Genomic DNA, 24,675 nt, shown 5'->3' with positions numbered 1-24,675 from the left:
CCGTCACTAAAACGTAGCACAGGGAACAAATTTTGTGCTTGATTCTGGATCGAATGGATAGCCAGTGTAGGGTACAAAACAGCATGGATGTGTGCTTTGATCGTGGCACTCTAAGTATGGTCCGAGCAGCAACTTTTTGAAGTTTCTGAAGTAGATATTGAGATGAAGAAAAAAAAACATAATTGAGTTACAATAGTCCAGTCTTGAAAGTACTAATACACATACAATTGTTTTAGTGGCATCAACTGAAAGATATTTGGGAATGGAGCTGATGCGTCTCAGCTCAAGATATGCAGTCTTGCGTATGTTCATAAGATGTTGGTGCAACGTGAGAGTACTATCTAGAGTGACACCTATGTTTCGTACTGATTGTTTGAATTTAATATTGGTATTACTGATATTTAATATTTGAGGTAAACGATGTGACTGAGAACGTCTTTGTGTTGTGATCAGAATGGCCTCAGTTATATCATCATTCATCTGCAGCTCGTTACATGTCATCCATTACTTACTGATATTTAAATACACAAGTCTGTGTTACATTCAGTGTAGTTAATATTGGACTATTTGACAACTTGCCACTTTACCTTTTCACAAATGCATCGCATGTTTTGGCAACACTTTCTGTAGCCACTGTCCAAAGATAAATTAGCAATGCAGTTGAATTAATGTCAACCATTAGTAATGTAAATTAATATGAACTGCTGAGTTAGAATGTATTTGACTAAAATGTCGATATAAAATGCTGTGAACTAGGCTGTTTTCCTGTAAGTTCTGTATCTTTTATCATGCCCATAACATATCACAGTTAATGGCAACTCCAACAGTTGAGAAAGTAAGTTTCGCTCAATCCGTATTTACGGTAAAATGCATTTATCCAATACCGTTTTAAATGTTGCATGAACGAAGTAAGTTTTTTACTGAGTGTGTTGTAGATACCATTGTGCTAAAGTTTAGGTTGAATGCCCCAAAACAATCGTTGATAATATATTTGACCAGAACCCAAAAATGCGTTGCACTTTTATAGCTACAGCGTTTGTACATTCAGTACCACAAATGTTTACCCTCCATGGTGACTGGTGGTACCTTGTCAATACAAGGATAACAACAAGAGTTCTTTGTGTTCTACAATTATCATTGTAGGGCTACCACTTGATTACGTTACTAGCTAGATGACTTTATTCTTCAGCTAAGGAGGCCACAGTTCATTCACGAGTCTTTCTCATCTAGATCATATTCCCATCTTAAATATAAAACAAATTACTTCTCTGTACATTTTGGTTTGAACAGTTGAACCCAGCAAATGCTTATTATTTATCTCTCAGCCGATGTGATCGACTTGGTACAACAGTAAAAGTAAACTCCCAGGGTGATTCTAAATAAAGGAACACTTTTGTATGGTTGACAGCAATGTTATCTGTATTACTGTTGAAAAAGTAAGTCTTTCAACATCTATTTTCTGCTGATATAAGATACGTTTGCTGTATTCATAACTATAATAACCCTAGGGTTTTAGAATGTGTATTTAAGTATCAGATTAGCATTGCTATATTTCATTGAAGGTTTATTCGATTATAGGGAGTATTTGGAAGTTATTTCTTAGCACGAGAAATTAACCAATTATTAGGCACGAGCATCAATTATAATGAACCATGTTCACTGGAATTTATGAAAATTAATCAAAATGTGCTATAACAAACTTTGTATCAAAACCGTTACTCAATTGATTACAATAATTTTGGTAGCCTTCTCAAGTAAATGACTTTCGACTAAATGTACGTCTTCCATCTTGTGATCGAACTTCCGAGCAGCCAGTAACTGGCAGCATTCGTATCAACCTGGTGATTGCATCCCATAGATATTCTCTGCTATCGTAATGGTTTTCTTGTAACGATATTTGTTATTTTTGGACTATTTGAAAGAAATGTCGTAAGGAGCAAATTCTGGGTTGTATTATAGGTGATTTAGAGTTTCAACTCCATGTTTTGTAGGGCTGCATTAAAAACTTGCATGTGTGTGCGAGAATGTTCACTTGGTGTAGAGCGAAACTACCCCTCAGTTTTTCTGGAAAAAGTTTGTGAATAGCCAAAGGAAATTTTTATCTGATTACTGTGGCATTGTATTGTCAATTTACTGTGGTGTTCTTTGGTCCCACGTGGTTCAGTTTCATTCCTTGAGTGTTGACGAACAGAAAGCACAGAACATTACAGCAGGTTTGGAAAGAGATGCTTTTATAGGCGACGGTGAATTTGTGTGCTTTTATACACTGCTGTATTGCTTACCCTCTGGTTCCAAGTAGTTTATTCAAGTTTCAACGCATGTAAAAACCCTTGCTATGAAATTATGGATTTCTACTTTGTAAAAGTATGATAATTCCTTGCAGATCTTTACCCTTGAACCTATTTGATCTTAATCAAGAAGGCCACAAACCCTATTCATTCTTAATCCTTGCTCCGAATGGTCTTTGCACTTCACTTGATTATATGAGTAGGAAAGGATGATGCGCTCGATGTGCTCATGTGCTATTACGCGGCCAAAATGTACTAAGGCTTATTTCATGCATGTGCTCCTTCCTACAGGGTGCTCACCGGATAATCGATTTTAAAGTCACAATGTATGATATAAAAAGAATATAAAACCATATCGCAGGCTGTAAGTTGCACATGTCAGGTTTTCATCATCTAAGGGTCATAGCAGCATTCAGGCAGCGATATATTCTGAAATTACGAGCTGAGAGGAGCGTGTCTCTTGCGACGAATTTCTGCAAGAAGCAGTTACGCTCGACGAGTTCAGCAATATTCATGGGGATTTCGATATGTAGATATGGTGTAATGTAACCGACTGGTTGAAACAAAGTACCCTTAAAAGTCACAGAAATCTCACTATCGATAAATATAAACACATCGAGTTTTCTGAATATCAATTGAATTATTGATAAAGGTAAAGAATTTACAGAGGCACCGTCATAAAAATGTAAGCCCATTCGTAATGTTTGAAAAGCAAGCAATTCGTTTCTATTCAAACTTGTATGATCCATTTTGGAAAATCGAATTATGGTTTTCAAATGAGATATTTTCCTTGGAATCGTTCCTAAGATTTGCTAAGACCTGAGGCAAAAGAAGAGGAAAATTCTTCTTATCATATGTCTGTGTACTTTTACAGAAATTAAAATAAATGCATTTTCACGACTTAAAAATTTAATATCGGAATTCAGTTTAAAAATTTAAAAATGAGAATTGAAGGAAACACAGGAACAAAAAAACAACTTGCATTGTTATTTTCATCAATCTTATGATAACGAGTTGTAAGTATAATGTCTCTGAGAGGAACTCCAAACAAGTCTTCTTTTTGTACAGGGCGTGCCAGGAGACCCAGCTATCCAGTGTAACATTCTAGATGCACCAACCAATTTGAAGCTTGGTGAAAAATCTACATTCCACTTTAATATGAAGATTCCTAACCCTAAATTCACCCTACGTGTTGAGGCAGAGTGGCTCAATGCTACGCATCCGGAAAACTTTGTTCTAAAGATGAAAGCAACAGATGCCGGAGAAAGCTTCAAATACTTTCTGATCCTGAGCGATATAGCTGCAGAGGACTTTCTTTACCCACTAGCTCCGTTTCTTGCATTGGAAATACCTAATTTAGTTAACAAAGGTAAACTATGAATTTCACTTAAAAAGTGAGCACGTGCACGTCAATTTATTCTATCTGCGTTTGCGCACCTGGTCAAACTATTCAAACAATAATAAAAGTTCAACACATACACCAAGATGCAATATTGTCAGCTGGTTCTTAACCAATCTACCTCACTACCTACCCAAAAAGTGGAAAGCGAGAAAGAGAAAGAGAGATTGTTAGCTTGCGTTCTTGTTTTATTTATATCCTCACTCTTTATTTTTTTCAGAATCAACTGTCTCTGGTTCAGACGAAGCAAACGATACCATTAGTGTGGAAGTCACCATTCAAAATACGTTTGATCTCACCTTGCAGGGAACACAACTGTTCTTTGGACTCAGGGTGGAGATTGATAACAAAGAAATATGTGTATCTCACTTTGCTATAGTCGTCGATCCTCCTTCTTGGAGCCCACTTTCGGTAAGTTCTTCCTGCAAAAATGATTGCCTTGTATCGATTTATTTAGAGGAAATATCTCGGAAGAGAACCATATTAAAGCGCTCGATATTTTGGAATGTATTTAATTATATTTCACTTAGATGTCATGCAGTCATTTGAAGTAGCTACACAAACACAACGTATCTGGTAATATTTGGAATTTCAATGGGACCTGATCTACAGCTAAGATGTCGTTTATGGATCATACCTCTCCAATGTAGTTAAAACTTAACTCTCTTTCATTGCGTAATATCACTGGGAGCATCACCCAATGAAAGAAGCGAAATCACAGTTTATACGATGAAATGGGGAAAACTGGGCTATCTGTGCTTTGATTCTGGCATATTTTGATTGTATGAATTTGGGATAGAGTTATGTCCCATGAAACTAAGCATATCTTTACATGGGAGGTTTCTTGCAACCGACATAGGTCAAGAACAATTCAATATGTGTTGAGGAAGTTTGGTCTAAACATTGACTTACAAGCATAAATGCTAGTTATATGGGTGTTGTCTCCTCAACGCCATTTTGACAAGAGTTACGGCCCTTAAAATTAACTTCGTATCTTCACATGGGTGTCGCTTGTAAAATGGCACAGCTGAAGAACCATCTAATACATCTTTATGAACGTTCTCTCATAGGTGTCCATGTGCCTTTTAGGGGTTTGGTCTCGTATACACAGTTATAGACATAATTGCGGTCACATAGAACTCTTTTAATACTGTTAGTAACCGGCACAGTCGTAGAACAAGTCTACATATCCGGATTGAACTTAGTACCAAAATCGTCTCTTTCAGCTTGGTGTGTATTTTATGGACTTTGTACTATCTTCTCCATTTTGTAATGAGTTATAAGGAACTTGACGGTCAGCATTGTATAAGAGCCATGACTGCTCATCTCCGACGACGTTTGCTTCCTCCGAATTGTGTGTAGACACAAACACACACACCGATATATATATATATATATATATATATATATATATATATATATATATATATATATATATATATATATATATATATATATATATATATATATACATTATCAGTTAGCCTTAAAAGGTTTCTCTCAAATGTAAAAACTCCAAGTGCATAAAAAATGCATGTGTATAAGTGCCATCATTATATTTGGGTGTATGAATTCAATTGCTCCTACCTGATTTTCATGTTTTAGGGAACGATAGTTGCAGAAGCTCTTGGAAATGATTCGGTGTCGCCAGGATTTCCCGCAATGGTGATGGCTTATATCCAGACCCCTCCTGAGACTGGTCACGTGTACGAGATAACTGTGTCCTCCTCCACGACCTCGGGCAAAAATCCTGCCCTTAGCGTGCTGGCGCTCTCGCCCATTGTGAACGCCCCAAATCTGCAATGTTCGTATTCGGATTTTAAAGTTGTTGATGTATCTGTTTACCCAAGTGTGCCACCTACTGTAACGTCTAAAACTTTCACCTTTACTCTCAGTAATATCGGTTATTTTAACGATAGCACGGCCAATACACTGAACTTCACCATAGCAGCGTTGCTTATGGACCGGATCGACGTTTTGCAGAATGACACTCACATTTTGACCATTACGGCAAAATCTTCTGGAGGCATCGCCTTGGCGGAAGTTACCGTTACGTTCACTGTTGGAATAAAGGAAGCGTACCCGGTAAACAAGACAGCATGCACTGATTTTTTATATTTTTTATGTTCACACACATTTTCATTCTTTTCGAAGCGAGAATATACTGGAAAAAGATGCATCTCAACGATGGTCCAAACTGAATTTCCTATCTTTTTTAACTTTCTTTGTGGACATTACTAACTGGATGCATTTTTTAAATGAAGAACTAAGATATATATATATATATATATATATATATATATATATATATATATATATATATATATATATATATATATATATATATATATATATATACAGAGAGAGAGAGAGAGAGAGAGAGAGAGAGAGACTATGATGAACTTGTTTCTGCGCTTTTCAATCTCACTGAATCTTTGAAGGAGGCAATTGCAAGAATACAAACAGGTTTGAAATTTATCGTCAAAGTTCAAAACCATTTTCAAACATTCCTTACACTAGACATACCCTCATATAAAAGGTTTGTCATTTCAGCTTCTTCTTCTTGTGTGTATTATTTATCTTTTGTTTCCAGCTTTCTAATTCTTATAAAAGACTCATTGAAAGCTGAAAGCGTGTCGGATTTGTTTAAGACTAACTTTGCATTGGTCGTTGTCAGTTCTCTTCGCATATGTTTTAATCAACTCTGATAGAAGCTACATAGCAATCCTTTTTAACTCCTTTTAGAATTCCGTGAGTCACACGTTTCAAATATTGGCAGAATGCGAGAACAACAATTACTTTCAAGACACAATAATGTCAGTGAAAATTCTTGTGGACACGGAGGAGGATGTGGTTAGTGGCCCGATGGTATTTCAGCTTCCTACGCCAGCAAACAACACGACGTCAATCATCTATTTTCGAGAAGCCGAGGTTGTGGAAGTCGGGAAGAACGTCATTTGTGTCAGTCCAGGGGATTCCTTTGAACTCAACGTTACTACATGGTAAATAGCTTGTGTTTCCTTTGAACTCAATGTTGCTACATGGTTAATAGCCTGTGTTATTTTCCATTTCAGCCAACATGTTGAGTACATGTTATGTCGAAGAAAACATAATATTATGGCCAATTTCATTTGTCTGTCCCTTCATCTTAAGAGTCATCACATTTTGTTTCTGTGCGATTACTTTTTGCACTTATCTCCACCAGTCTTTGTAAGTGAATTGCTCTTTAGAATATAAATAATGTATATTACTTTAGTGCTTCATTTTCTGGATACCAAACCTCACGGACATGTTTCACTTGAGGGCGTAAAAAATGCTATTGAGTATAAAGTTGTGCAGTTGACGGAAAATGCAAGGTTGAAAGCTAAACACGCAAACGACGAACACAGCAAAGTAGAACACTGTTGCGGTTATTTGACTGTGCTTTCCTTTAACCGTTTAAATAGCCAGAACTATTGAGGAATATGTCTATCCTTCCTTCAATATGGATTTCTAAAAAGTAACTGACTCAACCTTAAGCCTAAAAGAGAAAAAAAAACGTTAGTTTAGAGCATGTTACTTCCTTACTAAGTATGACAAGAACGTTAGATTGTTTGATATGTTCCAGTTGTCCATAGGTCTTCTCCATTATATATGTGTTCATACTTGACAAATGTAAGGCACTCGAGATGCAGGTCATATTTCTGTACAGAGCATAATAAGATGTTACTATAGTATTCCAGTAGTATCTTTTGTCTACCTGATAGACAGTATTATAACAAGTTCAGTCGTAACAATACTAATACGTATCTAGAGCAACTTATAGAGCGTAGGAAGAAATACGAATGTTGGTTTTTCTTAGCCGATACTGTCACAAATCTTGTGACAACATAACAATTATTTTATATACTTTTATTGCCTCAAAATAGTTACAGTTACACATTTCATTCCAGGGAAGGATTTATCGATTGGAAAAGAGGTATAGTAACATTTCCTGTTATCTGTAACTTCAATCTCTCCAGCGATCCACTGGCCAATCGGTTTGTGTTAAAAGTGGATGTCGGCACGGTATGGGATCGGAACGGATCCAATAGCGGCTACGTTGAATACAGTGCTAAATTCTCGAAGACCCAGACATGGGCCAGTCGGTTAGCCTTCAACGTACATCATCAGCTTGTAAGTATGAAGGTTTGTCCAGAAAAGGCACTAAACAGTAAACTTAAAGAGACGTCGACATAACAAACGGCATTGACTTTAGTGCGTGAGGGAGTCTCTAGGGATGTTTGAAATAAACAAAATGGTACGGTTTGGTAGGGTTTTACAACATTTTCAGCACATGATACACATGTACATGGTGGCCATGATAATTTTTGCTGGAGGACGAACTCCTTAAGACGCCGGAAAGAACGACCAACCCAGGGAAAGCTGTTCTCAAGCTGTCTGTCAAATCAAAGTTGGTAGAGTCACGACGTAGGTGGCTTATGTGAGTGATTTCAGAAGCTGAACGTCTTATACCACTTTACAGCCCGGGGTCACGAAACGAAATGAGAATCTAAACCATCAGCGTACATTCTTTATACTGACAAAAAAGCTGGAAAAATCCGATATGAAGCACGTTGTTTGTCAGTTAATTACTTGGGTAACTAGTTCATCCCAAGTAACATAACACTACTGAGAGGATATGTGTCATCAAATATCAGTTGTCTTCTTCCTGGGATGGAGAGATTGTCGCGGGACGGGGTTACTTTTCTTTAGTTTATACCTTCTCATTATTACGTATAGTTTTAGCTCTGTGCTAAATGTATTAATTTTTCTACATGTGTCATTATTTGTGTGTCTGTGTATGTATTTTATTGGCATCTGAGTAAAACCCATCTTCGCTAGCCAAGTTTCCGATATGTTAACCTTATCTGCACATTGGCAGATTGATCAGTGCTATATCAGTGCTTCGGGTCTGCGAGTTTCATTGGATGCAACGGCAAGCCACCGCATTCAATCAAAATCAACTTGTTCATATTTGAACATTATTCCTATATAATTGAGAGATGTTGATCACATATTTGGAATAGACTCATAAATAAGTAATTTTGCAATGTCGGCATGTGTTTCTACAAATACATAGTTTCCATCAAACACAATTGTCAAGGATTCGATCAAGTATGCAGTCATTCTTTCAAAGTTAAACTTACAAAGTATCCTTTTGAAGTCAATTGCCACTACCATTTTCGGTCAATCTACAATGCACCACTGTTGCACGCTTTTGGCTAGTTGGTATCATATGCTAAGGGAAACAACTATGAAATCCAATAGATGTCGCTATGACAAACCACTGAATAATCTGTTCGGCCCGCCAAGGTGCAGACAGGGCTAACATATCGGAACCATGGCTAGTGAAGATGAGTTAGACCTTGTTTTATTATTTCCGTTGCGCCGTTGTCCAACATGTGTGTATGTGTGTGTTTAAATGCACACACACACACACACACAACTTGATAATGGTATAAATTCAAAACAGTTTCCTAACGCTACGAACTAAACAAGCTCTTTGTCAGTGGCCGTTACAACTTACATACACAAAACAAGCACTAAACACAAGAGTCAGAAAATTGCCTGAATTCCTTCATGTTTAAATGACAAGGGTAATCGACAAACAAGAGTTTTTAAAAATGGAAGAAGGAAAGAAGAAATAACTTTAAAATGAATTGAAAACGGATAAACTAAATATCCAGTCTGCGCTGTCATCAGATCAATTTAGTTCCAAAACAAAAATCAACGAAGGGATGCAAGTTTTTTCTCACAGAGACACAAATACACAATTTTCACTTGTAACATAGACAATTTAAATTATTTGATAATTTAGTAAACGTTCCGGTCTCAGATCTTAGATGGACGAGACTTTCTGAGTATCTCATGAACACTTAGGTGTGAAGGATACTTGGTAGTGTGCATCACAATATTGCGAAGCTTAAATATTTGCCACCTTGATCCATTTGTCTTTGCGTTGTGTACCATATCAGTTATTTGCCATCTGACATAGCAAAAAAGCATCTTCCATGATTTATGTTCTTGTTTTTCCAGCAAACCCTTAATGAAACGGTAATCATAACAGGGATAGTGGTGAACTACAGTGCATTGATAAATGTGACCTGGCCAGACCGATACATAGTACAGTACAGTACAGATGGCATAACGTTCACTGATGCGCCAAACCTTGTATGTATTACAGACAGAGACAGAGAGAGAGAGAGAGAGATCATGGAGGGAGGGGGACTTCTGCAACAGTATATGTTGGAAAAATATTCTACATCTATCTGTTACAACGTATATATATATATTCTTTGGAAAGGGCAACGTACAGTTGTTGATGAATTGAACGGGCTTTAGTCTGGATGACTGGTTGTTTGTTGCTTTAGTTCTTTCTTTAAGGGGGGCCATGTTTTCATCAGGTAGAGCAGAATACCATAATGACACTTTTTCGCATTTCAGTGGAAGACGAAACGTATGAGAGACCAAAGTAACATAGAGTATTTCATGAGTGTGCCCATCATCTCGAAATATGTTCGTCTGAGCACTGCCCCGAATAAAAGTGGATGTTGGATCAACAACTATTTTGTAACAATACCCGGTGAGTAGAATCAGTTACTATATAATCCTTTGAAACCAACTTTTAGAGGTAGATCTGAGGGTTCTATCTTTACACTCTTCAAGCACTATGTCTGAGCTTCCTGACTTTATTTAGTGCACACTAATTTGAATGTTTATAAGAATACCACGTCTGAGTCGCTGTCAGATGGCACTCCATTAAAATAATTTCAGAAAGCAGTTGTATCCTCCGAAAATATCAGCTAGCAGACCTCTTTTAAAATCCAGATTATCTTGGAACTTTCTGAGAAACGTGCCCATGGTTGTGACACTGAAACAGCTTTCAAATTGACAGAGTGGGCCCGATTTGTCAATTATTTATATCGTTTATTCATATTCAAAAATGTAATGCCTGTATTTTAATTGTAAATTTTTTCTAAACAATTTTAGTCAACAGCATGCGTTCAAAGAATGCGGACATATTGTGTATGTCATAGCGGTGGAAGGCTATGAAGGCGGGTCATAACAGTGGAAGGCTCTTTATGACGATTATTGGGTTCTCTCGGATCTCCGTCTCCATCGGCATTTTTAGTTCTTACCATGGACTCGATGGTCTTAAACTAAGTAATAGAAAGGAGCAAAAGCGAAAAGATTAATAAAATTCCACAATAATTTATTTTCGTTGAATACAAAATGAAGATCTATACAGAAACTAGTTTAGTGGGAAGCAAACCCCAACCAGTTATTAAAGTTCCAACCCAAATCCTAAATTATAGGGTATCCCAAATGAATTCCAGTGGTGTTTGGAAAGAACTCTAATCCTGATTGTGCCGATGCACCAACAGTTTAGAAAAGTGTTGATGAGCTAAACGTTCCGATGTATTAAAATGATGTAATCCAGAAGGTCTCTACATGGATTCACAACAATCCCAAAATAGCGATCCAGCCCCAAAGTTTCAACGAGTACTTGGCAATTCAAATGAATAATTTAAATAAATATATCCTCTCTAACTAAAACTGAACACAATTAAAGGACAAATTCCACTTTACATGTTAAGATAGAATGAATAATAATAATAATAATAATAATAATAATGATAATGACTTTGTATAGCCCCTAATCTTTTAAAGCTCAAACGCCTAAAAACATACATAATGATATGATTACACACAAAAAAATTGAAATTAGAAAAGAGAAAACATGCTGAAAATATTTAAGGTAAGGAAACATTTTTTGGACTTTAAGTCTGTTCTTGCAACCATAATATAAAATCCTAAGACACAATAAAAAGAACGGCACGAGAGTCATCTTAATGAAAACCTCCATCAAAATGTAACGTTATTCTTTTTTTGAGAGTCAGTGCTGTATGTAGAGCCCCAAACCAACTAGACGTGTTTACCCTACTTGAGATTAGTCATGTAGGCCCAAACCCCTAACCTCAATTATGGACAAAAGTAAATTACACAGAACAAATAAAATATACTTAACAAGTAAGAGTAATGGGCTTATTATATCCTTGGGGCTAAGCGATCAGTAGGGAAAATATTGATATAGGCAGTAGCGGACTGCAGGAAGTTCTGGAGGCGGAGATTTTTCAGGAGGGCGCAAAAGGGTGAGTAATGAGCTCTACCTGGGTTTGTGGTCTGGGAAGCTAGCGGAGATTAGTATATGTAGGAGGCACGGCGGACATCTGGAAGCTCAAGAAGGCGAGGGGCTAAGCTGTCGGGACGTAGTCATAAACAGAAATCTGCCAGACAAGTGGTGACAAAAAGGAGAATTATCTGGAGTGGAGGGTGTGCACGAAAGTTTTTTTCCATCTTTTTATTCCTTTTATTGTATTTGTTTGATATAACACATAAATGTTAGGACCATGACGATAATTAATGTGGGAATGGTAAGTCTTGCAAACATTACCGTTAAACATACAAATCCATATTTCCAAATGTAATATCGAAAACAAAATTGCTCGAAACAATATGTATTGTTCCCTTTCTATCCAGCTGCATCAGTTCTGAAGATCTGGGGAGACGTGAATGACACCCTCTTGTTTAAAATGAATAAGGTCTTTGATAAAAATCCAGCCACCTGCTTCGTCCCACCAATTAATGGAGTAGACACCCATCCACCAATGATGTGGTTGAGAATGAATCTCTTCGTCTTTAATCTGACTTTGGGGACCCCCTATCAAGTGAGGGTGACTGGAGAGAACCTCTTATGCGACAGACATTCCAGTCCTAAATCCATGCATGTACGTAAACCCACCATACTCATATTTTTGCATGTAAAGCGTTGATGCTGAACATATCAGGTCACATTTAGATGTACTTTCATTACTTAGTATTGAAAATCCAAACACTAACTCCTCACACTTAGCATTTTAGTGTTGTTGATGTATATATATCTGAGTTTTTTAACTCCAAAAATATATTTGCTCTGCACTCTAGTTCTTTTAATGTTGAGAAATCAAACATAAGGTACTGTATGATTTATGCTCACACAGAATGAAAGAACACATTTTGCGCATAATTATTCCTTCATTAAACAGTCATGATATGGCAGTTATCCCACTGGAAGTCTTTGTAAAGACGTTAAATCCATTATTGTAATTAACTGTAAATGTATTATTAGTTCAGCAATATCATTGTAGATAGATTTCGCTTGAGTAGTTATGTTTTTCAGGACGTTGGTAAATATCTCTTCGGCGATGAATCAAACACATATCTTCTTGTTAAACTAATTTATACTTGTGCATGCTACCAATGAACATTAGTTGAGATTAAATATTCTTGTGTAAAAGAATTCATGTTTTCACAGACTTTCTTTTGGCAGGTAGCCTATCCGCATGAGACGAAAAGCAATCATGATTTCGAAGGGTACATTAGATTCTGCACTTTGTCTGGCAATTTCTCCTCTACTCAGTGTACCTTCAACTGCCCTTGCACAAACTCCGTCTCATGCAATGAAACATTTCTGTACATGCGCAATGATGGAGACACAACCAACCCAGCCCGGCTGTGTGAACTTGAAGTAACATTGGCGTAAGGGAGACAATAGTATCTCCATGCCTGATGCTTACATTTTGTAGATTACTTGCAACTCTTTTACTTTTGAAAATAGAACAATACGTCAAAACCATACGATATCAAATTAGTAATAACAATAATGGCCGCATACTTTTCAATGCTGATGTTAAGCATTAAATGACGGTGTATTGAGGTATGCACCTTAATAAAAATAGTAGATCATCGTTGATTCAATGAAACTAGCAGCACGATTCAGACATCAGAACGATATTGTTAATGAAGCCATTTATTTCATGGCGGATGGAGGTGATGGGACTTAGGACAGATATGCCCGATACAGAGACCCTCGTGGTTAGGTATGTTGCAAGACTGAGAAGCCCACACTGTTATATGGAATTTTTTTTATTTTATTTTTAAAGGTCACAATAATTCAGTTATTTGACTGTTTGACTTGTAAGTTATATCACTGAGCTTAGTGTTCTCTACGGATGCATTCCTTCCAATCACTAGATGAACAGGTGAACACTTTTTAAGCCAGCAAAGTTGCTTTCTCGTGATTTTGTCTACAGGATAATGAATCGTAACGATACAAAAACATGACGAAGTGCTTATAATTTCGACCATGAAGGTAATATTTGGGAAGTTGGCTGTAACCGTTTTCCAATGTTGTTTGACTGATATACATAATGACCTTTCAAACTGAATGTTCGATTAACTTTCTATGAGGTGATGTATTTAGTCATTGTATTATTTGTCCTATTGACCTAGTAAATTATATATGTTTTGAAGTTATTATTTGGGAAGTTGACCTAAATATTTTCGAGGTTTGCTTATTTTCAAGCATATGTAGTGTTGACAAACACTTGAATTCAGTAAGACAAGCTCAATGTATTCTAAGTTACAACACGCAGACCGTTTTTCATCACGAGTCAAATTGATAACATTTCTTATCTAAAATCAAAAGATTGTTTTCTTATCCTCGAACAAAATTACTAAGTTTGGTGGCGGAAAGTGGAAACGATTTTATGTGACTTTGCTGAAATCAGAATTGAGTAAAGGCAGTGGATAAAGACGAATATAACGCGATGCTAACACTCCGTTTCTCGGCATTACATAGGACTTCCTCTCCATTCATATTCAAGCAATGTCTGCCTGGAATGGCTTGTAGGAGTATTGCGACTATCACTATTTCTCCAAACCAATGTGCATTGTTATTTCGTTTATATTATAGACGACGTACACTAATTAGAATCACGTTCAGTATACAAGTTTATCAGTATTTTACATCCGATGAAGCAAGAACAGAAGAATATATATCTCATGGCTATGCTTATGTATTATTATTATTATTATATACTGTAGGTTACAATGCAACATTTGAATAGATCCTAATCTTACAGAAAATATAGTCTGGCAACAGTTTCTAATAGTTGCATAGTATTTAAATAATATTTTTCAATTTCCATGTCCACCTTGACATCTTAAAATGTACAAAGCCTTCTCATTTCAGAGTTTTAGAAGAAAGCAAAATAGTTACAATAAATTTACCTATTGATCCTACTGACTATATTTGTAATATAGAATATTGAAATGATCAGGAAATTTAAACACGAAGGCATATTGTTATCAATATATCTCATGAATGTTTGCCTGACGTAATCGCTAACACCACAGTTACAAAGGTAAAATATGTTCACAATGATAATGGTTTAATATTGTAGTCAGTATATATAATAAATTGTACCTGCAGACAAATGTCAGTTGAAATATAACCACTATTTCCACAATGTATCATGCCATATTAAACTACAGATAAAATCAGAAGAGAAAACCTAAAGATTAGTTGAAAGACAACAAGGACTGTGTGTATTTCTGGGGCTGTGGACAACGCCTCTTTTATATTGTACACTACAACAGGCAAAGCTATTGATTTTATAACCTTTATAATAATTAATATTAATTAAATAAAGAGACAGAGGTCCATACAGATGTTCAAATAGTTACAAAGCAGATCACAAAGGCGTTAGATTGATGCTGTCATGGCTACATTCCTAAGTGGTATGGAGCAACAGAAGCCTGATCAGGTACGGCAGACATAGCTACAGCTAGCTATGGTTTGTCCTTTGACTTTATGGGTTTTGTCTCATATTGATACTATCAAGTGCTCATACTTTCAAGGAAAAGTTGATCTACAGCAAAGATTGAGAATTCTATGATTGTAAAATGGGCATTGCAAAGATAACATTATTAGGGACATGATAAGCAAAACAATAATATAGGAAAAATAACCGTAATGAGTATATTCTAATTATCAGAAATTATGACATATATAATATAAAGAGATACAAAACGCAGTAAGAAATAAATAAGACACACAGAAACCCAAAATAAATAATCTGTTGGCGGGAGGAAAGAAGCTGAAAAAATATATGGAATACGTTGAACAAACGCCCCATTTAGGAAAAGGTAACAACGCATCCTATATCTGTCTATTAATTTCTTTCCTATTATCCGTGGTACAATTGCAGGTAACAGTGAAAACACTTAAACTCTGTGCTGTTTAACTTTTCTCTTTTCAACTGAAAAGGTTTGATGCAATAGTCGGACTTGTCGAAAGTGAAATATATTTACATACTCTAATGACAACAGAAATATCTTTACATAACCTAATGACAAAAGAAATATTATTTACACAATTAAATGACAACATAAATATATTTTGCACAATCTATTGACAACATAAATATATCGGCACAATCTAACGGCAACATAACTATATTTAGATAATCTAATGACAGCATAAACATATTTACGAACTCTAAAGCCAACAGGAAATGTATTTACATAAATTAATGACAACATAAATATATTTAGATACTCTAATAACAGCATATACTTTATTCATAATCTAATTATAGATCAAATATATTTATGCAAACAAATGACTACAGAAATGATAATCTGTTGAATCTATGCAAAAGCAAATTATTCTGGATAAATACTAAATATTACGTGTGATCTGGAACACAAGATAAGTAACTAAAACGAAAAAATCATAAAACAATGCTCTTTCATCCCTGATTATTTTTACAACGTAGATATGTATATGACAAAAAATAAAAATGGAATACTTGTAAATGATGTCAAAGAAGAAAGAATTATTTAAAATATAACCCTAAGATTATAGTCTATATCACTGACCCACAAGGCCAAATTACCTCGTGAGCAAGAATTGTACTGTTATCTGATCTATCATACATTGTTTCTAGATTTTTTAAAAACCGAAATGGATTTCCTTTACCATAACCAAATCAATAATCCAAAATATATACATTTACCTTAACTAAATCAATAACCCAAAAGGTTTACAATGACTAAATTAATAACACAGAAGGTGTACATGTACCTTAAACTAATCAATAACCCATTTAGATGTATATTTACCATAACTAAATCAATACGATACAAAGATATACATTTACCTTAGCCAAATCAATAACAGAACAATATAAATTTACCGTCACCAAATTAATAACCCAAAAGGTATACACTTACCTTCACCAAATCAATAACCCAAAAGGTATACGTTTACCTTCACCAAATCAATAACCCAAAAGGTATACGTTTACCTTCAACAAATCAATAAGATAAAAAGACTTTCAATGGTAATGACTAGGTATCAGCAATGCTGAAAGTTTTATTTTTTAGATTCGTTGCCTGTTAAAAATGTTTACCATTGAGCCTTTGTTTCATATAACATTAACGTTCATAATAAGCAATTACATGTCCTTTCAATGAACAGATAAATATTAGCGTAAAAGATGAGAATGGATAATAAGCTCGAAACGTATGATTTTTATGTCAGATGACTAATACGATGATACAAAATGTTTGTACCCTCCTAATTACTTCTGTTTTCAGTTGAGTAATTTAAAACACAACAGAGGCAAACAGTGCAATTCTAGGTCGAATAATTAACACTGACGTAAATATCGACAATATCTGTTTCACAAATTTGCATATTTCTCTCAAATTAATTAAGATATAATCTAATACAAGCAGTAACGGAATGAGCAGATTAATCAATAAACATTCCAGAATATCGATAGCTGGTTAAACGGAGGATAAACAGTGAAACAGAAAGAGAAATAGTGGAGGATATTAGTGAAGATGTATATGAGCTGTTGTTTTTACACCAATGTAAAGGAAAAAGTCTTCTTTTAAAATGTTTTCATTACAAATGACGTATTTGTAGCGAAGCTAAAATATAACAAAGGAAATAAACTGTAAACTTGCTTAAATTTCTTTTTCAAAACAATATGTATTATTAACCATTTGGTAACTGATGTATTTTTTTTTTGCCAAACAAATAAGCTTGTCTTCACATAGTTACAATACCACTTTATTCATTATGAAGTTTTGCGTACGAAAACTGTTTGATCTGATTAACTTCTGATAGGTGTCCTTTTAATTATCAAAACATGCTATGTACATGTTGCATTTTAAAGTGTGTTTCTTTGCAATTATTTCCTTTGGAAAGCTTTTTTTCTTCCTACTAGTCTTAAATGAATCAGGTAATAAGAGTACCACCAAACATTATATGCCCATCGCCTTACATCATTTTCCTTCCAATTAGTTTAATAGTCAAACAATTCCCAGGTAAGTAATTATAGTTTTGTTACATTCCTGCTAACTTAAACTTCATGCACTGGGAAATGGGCAGACAATACCCTAACATCGTAATGTGCTAATAATATAAATAGAAAGCCCGAAATAATACAAGCCCATAAAAATGAGTAAATATTCATATTAAAATTTAAAATCATATCTATCTGCAGAGCTACCACCTGGATGAAAAACTTGGGCCAGTATCTTCACTTTGACGATAAAACAAGGATAGGGTGATATGAAACACTGTCAGGTCATAATCGGTATCCACATTTTCAGTTTCATCGCTCAAAATACGTCATTGTTTTTAGTCAAGACTTAGGATGACAGATATATACAGTGTTATGAGTATAACTTTGAGACAAAATTTACTGATGTAATAAGTCTTCAGATCGTTTAAATATTTGCGACTTACTACTAAAAATACTAATGTTCAACTTAGTTCATGAAGCGCGAACCATAAGAGCAGTAAATCTGACACCCTTCAATAAGTTGCATGTAAATGTGTATTAACTTCACCCACTAATTATATACGTGTCAGATTTAAATGGGCTAAGAAATTTCTAAAATATTCCAAAATATCAAGATACTGATTGGACAGGCATATCCATGTGCAACTGGTAGAATGATTTTAATCATTGAATTCCCGTTCTGAACTAGACAATTTTTTTATATAAAGCAGGATCATATAGAACATAGACTAGACAACTTGTTGTATAAAAAAAACAAAAACTGCAGTCTGAAACAGGATGAAAAGAGTACTAAAGAAGGAATACAAAATATTATAGCAATGACAATGTCAGAAGTAATGGTCAACAAAAAGTGGTCAATGGTTACACAAAATTGCACATAATTCCAAGAGAAAAAAATAGAGACAAAAAAATTGAAGGAGCAGAACAGAAGTCAGGAAAATGAAAATAAGTCAAGCTCGGAGGGGTGAGGATAGCGCGAATGTAAAGAAAGAATTTGAAACCAATTAAATTGAAGGTACCAATACTGGGTATTTCGTAAATGTGAAAATAAGTGGACAGTTTTTTATTTTTTGTGTGACACTAGAGCCAATGTTAAAGTTCTCAGTATCAATATAGTAACAAGAGAATGACTTTTTGATGGTAACGCAGAGGTACAGCTTATGTTAGGAATGCATACTTTTATGTATTACTAAATTAGATTCAACAACATGGCATACTTAGTAACGGCCTTTCTGAAACAAGCACAGCAAAAGAGAAAACGTGAGATGCTAAATGAAATCAGCAAACCAATTCTTCAATGCTATTAAAATCAATAGATGTAGCTGAACCACTCACACTATTTGGGGACTAATCTGCTCAGTAGTATATCATTAATATGGACTTATCTCATTTACAATAGCAAATGTACATGAGAAACTAATCAAATAGCATCAACGTGCTATTACTGCAGAATTACAACCTGTTCAAGCTGTAGATAGTGAAAAGTTTACTGCAATTAAATGCATAATGTTAAATAATTAAAAGAAATTTTTTAATGGTTTATTAAATATTTGGATAACAAAAGCTCGAATGATTGAATGATTCTTGCTTAATCAACCGTGATAAAACATCCGATTTATGCAAAAGATACCAACTCTGGGAGGAATTATCCGAATAGAATACCACATGCAAAAAAGCAAGTTTGCTAGAATGAACTTATAAATAAGGCAGAATATAGAGAGACCTATAGGTAAATGTCACCAAAGCTAGCAGAATGCTGAACTGAAATGATAGTGATGCTTTGGATATAGTGATGCTTTGGATATTGCCACGTTGTGTGATAACTAATTTAAATAAATCCTGATCATGTTTATAAATCTCTTCTAATATAATTCGTAATTCAAAGTACTTTGGGCAATGTCAATACGTGTTATATAATATTACGATTGTAGACCGATTCTGAAACAAAATAAAATACATGACCGTGAATTAGTCATTGCGTTGACTTCAAACTGGCGGTTACTTCCTTTGAAAAAAATTGACGCGGGGCGAGAAAATCTAGTGGTTTGCAATTAACAGTGATGTCACCGGTCGACTTAGGCTTGGAGGCCGGAAACCCGACATTGTAACATCTCAGTGTTACCATCGTAGAACGTTTTCAAAGAGAAAATCGGTATACAATCAGAACTAAGATAATCGAATTTCGGGCGGGTTTCTCACAGTGCCAGACATTATTCTGTGTAATTCATTGCGAAAGAGTCAGTGCACGTCTGGACAGTGAAAGGAGCAGATCATTGGGAAATTGGAGAGACAATAATGCGCTCCGAGTGCCGAAGTTTTGCGCTCGTTAAAAAGGGCGGAAAATTAGTTACCGGTACTTCAGACGAAATTGGAACAATGGCTTCGGAGGTAAGATATATGTGGCAGAACTTGTCTCATTTCCTAACTGGGTGTCGTAAGATTTATAAGTTATTATGTGCATTTCATTTAGGAGGAATTTAATCTTCCATATATAGCTGAATTATCAACATGTCGTAATGTAGTATATACCGAATTATTAATATTCAAGATTAATGTATGTAGTTTTAAGGATAAAATCGAAATGGATGGTGTAATCTGCTATGATGTTGCATCATGGTGCAGAACTGAATTTAAAAGTGACTAGTTGGACCTGGTACTCGTCTGTATATGAATATATAGTTGTGTAGTTGTGGATTGTGCAACGTTAGGCTTTGTTGGCCTTGTGTTTGCATACTTAGGCATTTACATTTGTGTCTTTTAGAGTTTTTAGGGAAGAAAATCCGTAGGAATATTGTTGATGTTGATATTTTACTGTATAGACAATCGGTGATATGTATGTATATCAGAAGTGTTGATATTATTGTTGTTATCATATCCTTTATATAAAACAAGCGTGTGTTGAATATTTCGATGTGAGTGTATGGGTTGACCCAATGATCTAATTGCCATTATGCCGATGAAAGATCTGTGAGGGTGTGTTAATTCTCCTGTGTTGGAAAAAAGAGGCACCATTGTACGTCCCTTCTAATCCACAGGTAGCTTTCCCGGTGGGAACGGATGCCACCCGAATACCGGAAGTACGGACAAGGAGAGACGGGAAAGGAATACAAGACGGAAGTTACAGATGAGTAACATAGAAGGGACACTCTCACCTTTAATTTCGCGGGATGAAATAATTGGCAATTTGGATAAGTCGTAGATTGATTTGGAAGCAAATGCATTGAAACATTGTCCTGTAATTGTGGAATACTGTGATATATTGTATTAAATTGAAACACCTTCCACCTTCCTAATTTTATATTTTAACACCTAGACCGTCGGCATTGCTGACTGGGGTCTTGGAGTTATTTAACCTTTAAATTGTTCGTCCTTCTCCGGGGTTAGTAATAATTCCATAGGAGGCGCGTGACAGATATGTAGTATGCTGCTGGCAAGATGAGACAGATTAAATCACTATACCAGCAGGGGAACAATGGCAATGACACAAATTATCAGTTGGACTCTGTAGTGCACCATTTACGTTTACGCGTCATGTCCAGATTGTATCATCATAACATTATTTGCAAACCCTTTGAAGACCACGTCACAACCTTGGATATAATTTTAAAAAGAATTAAAAATGCTAACTTGAAGTTAATTCATTGAAATGCAATTTGTTTTAATAAGAGGTTAGAAGTCTGGTCCATGCTATTAGTGAAGGTGATGCTGGCACATGTAGAGATATAAACAAAAACAAAAAAAACAGTACGAGATTGTCAAACAAATACAAACGGAAAAGAAGGTAGAAGCGTTATTGTGTGGCAAGTTATTTCAGATCGTGTGCTTATCATACTTCTATCTTTTCAAATGATATAAATGAACTTTCTGACAAAGGAAGTTAATTTTTATGGACTGCAATGTGTGAGCTGTCCTTCAGTGATAAAAAACATGCACCAATAAATGTGTAATCTTAACATTCCCGACCGAAAATGATTCATTGGTTTTTATACTGTGGCGCATTGAATGTTGGTCAGGAAGCAGTACTCTCCAAAGTCCAGAAATGGCACAAATAAGTAATTATCTACTTTAGTAAATGATTCATAATCATCGAAATAAAATAATGCGTCAAAAGACGATAACGTCTTAAAGTAGTAAATGCAGGTCAAATGTTTGTACTACTATTTTATGGAAAGAGGTTCACTCTGATCATTCCAGTCTGAAATGACTGACAAATTGGCACAATGTCAGTTTGTAGGAAGTTTACTTTTCTGGATACATATGATTTTGAAATTATACACAAAGCTGATAGACTGCTTCTTAACATAGATTGCTATCAAAATATTTAAAGATGAAAACATTTGAGAAATATAAGATAATTTTAAAACTGAAACAAACTGAGATATGGTAGCTGTAATTTCAAGTTCCCAATTCAAAAAGGTTTAATGTTTCTTCTACACAATCTAGACTCGAAGACAAATGAAACAGAGATGACTATAGAAGGGACATTTGCCTATGTCTAGTGCAAATATAATTAATATACATGATCTGACTCATGTTGAGCCCATTCCTCTGCATTTGGAAGCTCATCTTTTGATGACAATACTCTTCTTAGAATCTGTCATTGTTTCTACATTGTGAAGTAGAACAAACCAGGAATATTGAGTGAAAGGTGTGATCACTGGACGAATAGAGTAAATAAACTCAGTTATGTTACAAAGCAGATTATGAACAAACTTGCTTCTTCTGATAGTAGTATAATAGCATATTAAACTGTCACTGCCTTCCCGGCAAGCGCTCTGAACAACTTACATATATTCAAATTAATAATTAACAAGTCAAGATCAAACTCTGAAAGATGGTGAAAAGTGAAAAGTCATTTGAATTACTCCCCATTAAACATAACACTACTGAAGGCGGTTGCTTCCATCGTTGCAGAAAAGTATACCCATTATATGAAATGGTAGTGGAAATGTGACGACAGAAAGACAGTCACCTTCCAAATGGTTGTCTCAATGTGTTTCTAAATCTTCATTTTGACAGAATTACATAACATAGTAACTGCTAAGCACTTAAAAATAGGAAAAACTCTACAAAAGATTCGAGGGAAATGTTGATACATTTAGTAGCATATTCAGACCATAAAAATTGGACCAAACCTTTAATTATAATAAGCTCATTTTTGTCTCCATTAACGTTACGTTGTCAAATGCGTCCAGTATTTTACGATATTGCACTCACGTTCACTTAATATTGCACTCACGTATGCCCAATAGTGCATTAGGAACTACTTCGTAAGCAAATCATGTACACTCACTTAGTAGACGCTTTATGTTTTAGTTGATTACGTTTGGTTCTGAATGAACAAAAGCAGATGTTTCGTGGACTGCCACATACCTGCTGCTTTTCCACATTCCGCGTCAACTTTTTTGATACAATGTTTTGATTTTAGGCTAAGGATAGACACCATACAGGTCTGGATCTCTACAAATAACATGCACATTGACAGTACATAAACTGTCTTCTTTAGCTGCTAATAAGAATGGCAAAAGAAAATATGTACAGTTTAACATCCTGAATTTATTCAAAAGGTACTTTCTTAGTTCTGCAAATCCTAATTACATGAGCCATGTCATGGGTTTTCAAGCTTGATTAAACATTTCGAAATTGTACCGTAATTTAGACTATTCCAAATGCTATTACATCATCCTTACTGCACTCAAAATGAAATATACATTATATTCCATTTATTTTTTAAATATATAATTGGAATTAAAATACTTCACATTTTCCCTAACTTATGATTTCAAACATTCAATGACAGAACAGAAACGCACTTGCATATGTCAAAAGGCTGCCGAAATCCGATTTATTTAATGTAGAATTGGCACAGATAAATCCAAACCATAATCAAGAAATTTCGTAGAATCGACAACAATTCCAAAATATATTATTCCAGATCAAAGGGAAAAGTTGTTGTAATGCGCATTCATTCAGAATATGACTCCAAATTTCAATTTTATGTTGACCAAAACGCCATTTTCTTTTGTAAGTTATGTCTAGAGCGCGACTAAGTTCAAATTTGTATAAGCAGAGGCATGTGCGCACTGATAATAATGTTGTCGTGTAATGATGAATCTGTGCTAGTGTATTTAAGTTTGGAATACTGCATACGTTCAGTTACTTTGTTTCTTGTAGTGTATTTTTGTTTATAAAATTAAGCCTTATGTAGAATACGAAAATGAGCATATAATAAAACGGTTACTGCATTTGTATGAGAAATATGTACTCGTTTTGTCGAATGGATATGCTGCACTCCCAAGGTCGTATTTATCATATAAATGCAGGACATTATAATTAGATACTGAAGAAATATCAATATAAAATTCTGACAAAATCGTATAAGGTATTATATAGAATAAACGGAGTACTTACATTGAAAGAAAATTCGGTCGACCATGATAAACTGGGGGTATATGATGATACAATTTTACCTCAGTTGTTTACCATGCCTTTTAAAGAATATCAAAGTCCTAATAACCGGAATACGGTTAAGTATCCCTCTTTGGTCTTTACTTGAAAGGTTACGCTACCGCGCAAATCTCGGAAAGCAACATTCTCGAATAACATATAGGTGAGGCAGTGCATGAAAACTTTTCGTCATTACGACTTGACTCAAACATTTGAAGCTCAGAAAGAGGACATTTACCATTTCCTGCATTCTAATTGTGCGCAGAAAGAATATGACAGTAAGGTACCGAAAGAGCTTTTCAGTATACGGTACAAG

General features: G+C 35.1%; 1 protein-coding gene across 1 annotated transcript in view; it reads left to right on the top strand.

The window, feature by feature from the left end:
• LOC149788610 (uncharacterized) overlaps nt 1–14,832 on the top strand; it is a 30,404-nt gene extending 15,572 nt beyond the window's left edge. Inside the window, exons 4-12 of the mRNA XM_089975737.1 lie at nt 3,357–3,657; nt 3,908–4,098; nt 5,293–5,772; nt 6,433–6,689; nt 7,620–7,842; nt 9,745–9,879; nt 10,153–10,291; nt 12,250–12,497; nt 13,079–14,832. Of these exons, the coding sequence (XP_089831863.1) occupies nt 3,357–3,657; nt 3,908–4,098; nt 5,293–5,772; nt 6,433–6,689; nt 7,620–7,842; nt 9,745–9,879; nt 10,153–10,291; nt 12,250–12,497; nt 13,079–13,291 (2,187 nt within the window). The 3' untranslated portion in view covers nt 13,292–14,832. The remainder of the gene's footprint in view (nt 1–3,356; nt 3,658–3,907; nt 4,099–5,292; nt 5,773–6,432; nt 6,690–7,619; nt 7,843–9,744; nt 9,880–10,152; nt 10,292–12,249; nt 12,498–13,078) is intronic.
• The last annotated feature ends 9,843 nt before the right edge of the window (nt 14,833–24,675 follow it).

Source organism: Sinohyriopsis cumingii, chromosome 11 (assembly GCF_028554795.1).
Source record: "Sinohyriopsis cumingii isolate HCF-2022 chromosome 11, ASM2855479v2, whole genome shotgun sequence".
Taxonomy (NCBI): Eukaryota; Metazoa; Mollusca; class Bivalvia; order Unionida; family Unionidae; genus Sinohyriopsis; species Sinohyriopsis cumingii.
This window is presented reverse-complemented; position numbering and strand designations above follow the sequence as displayed.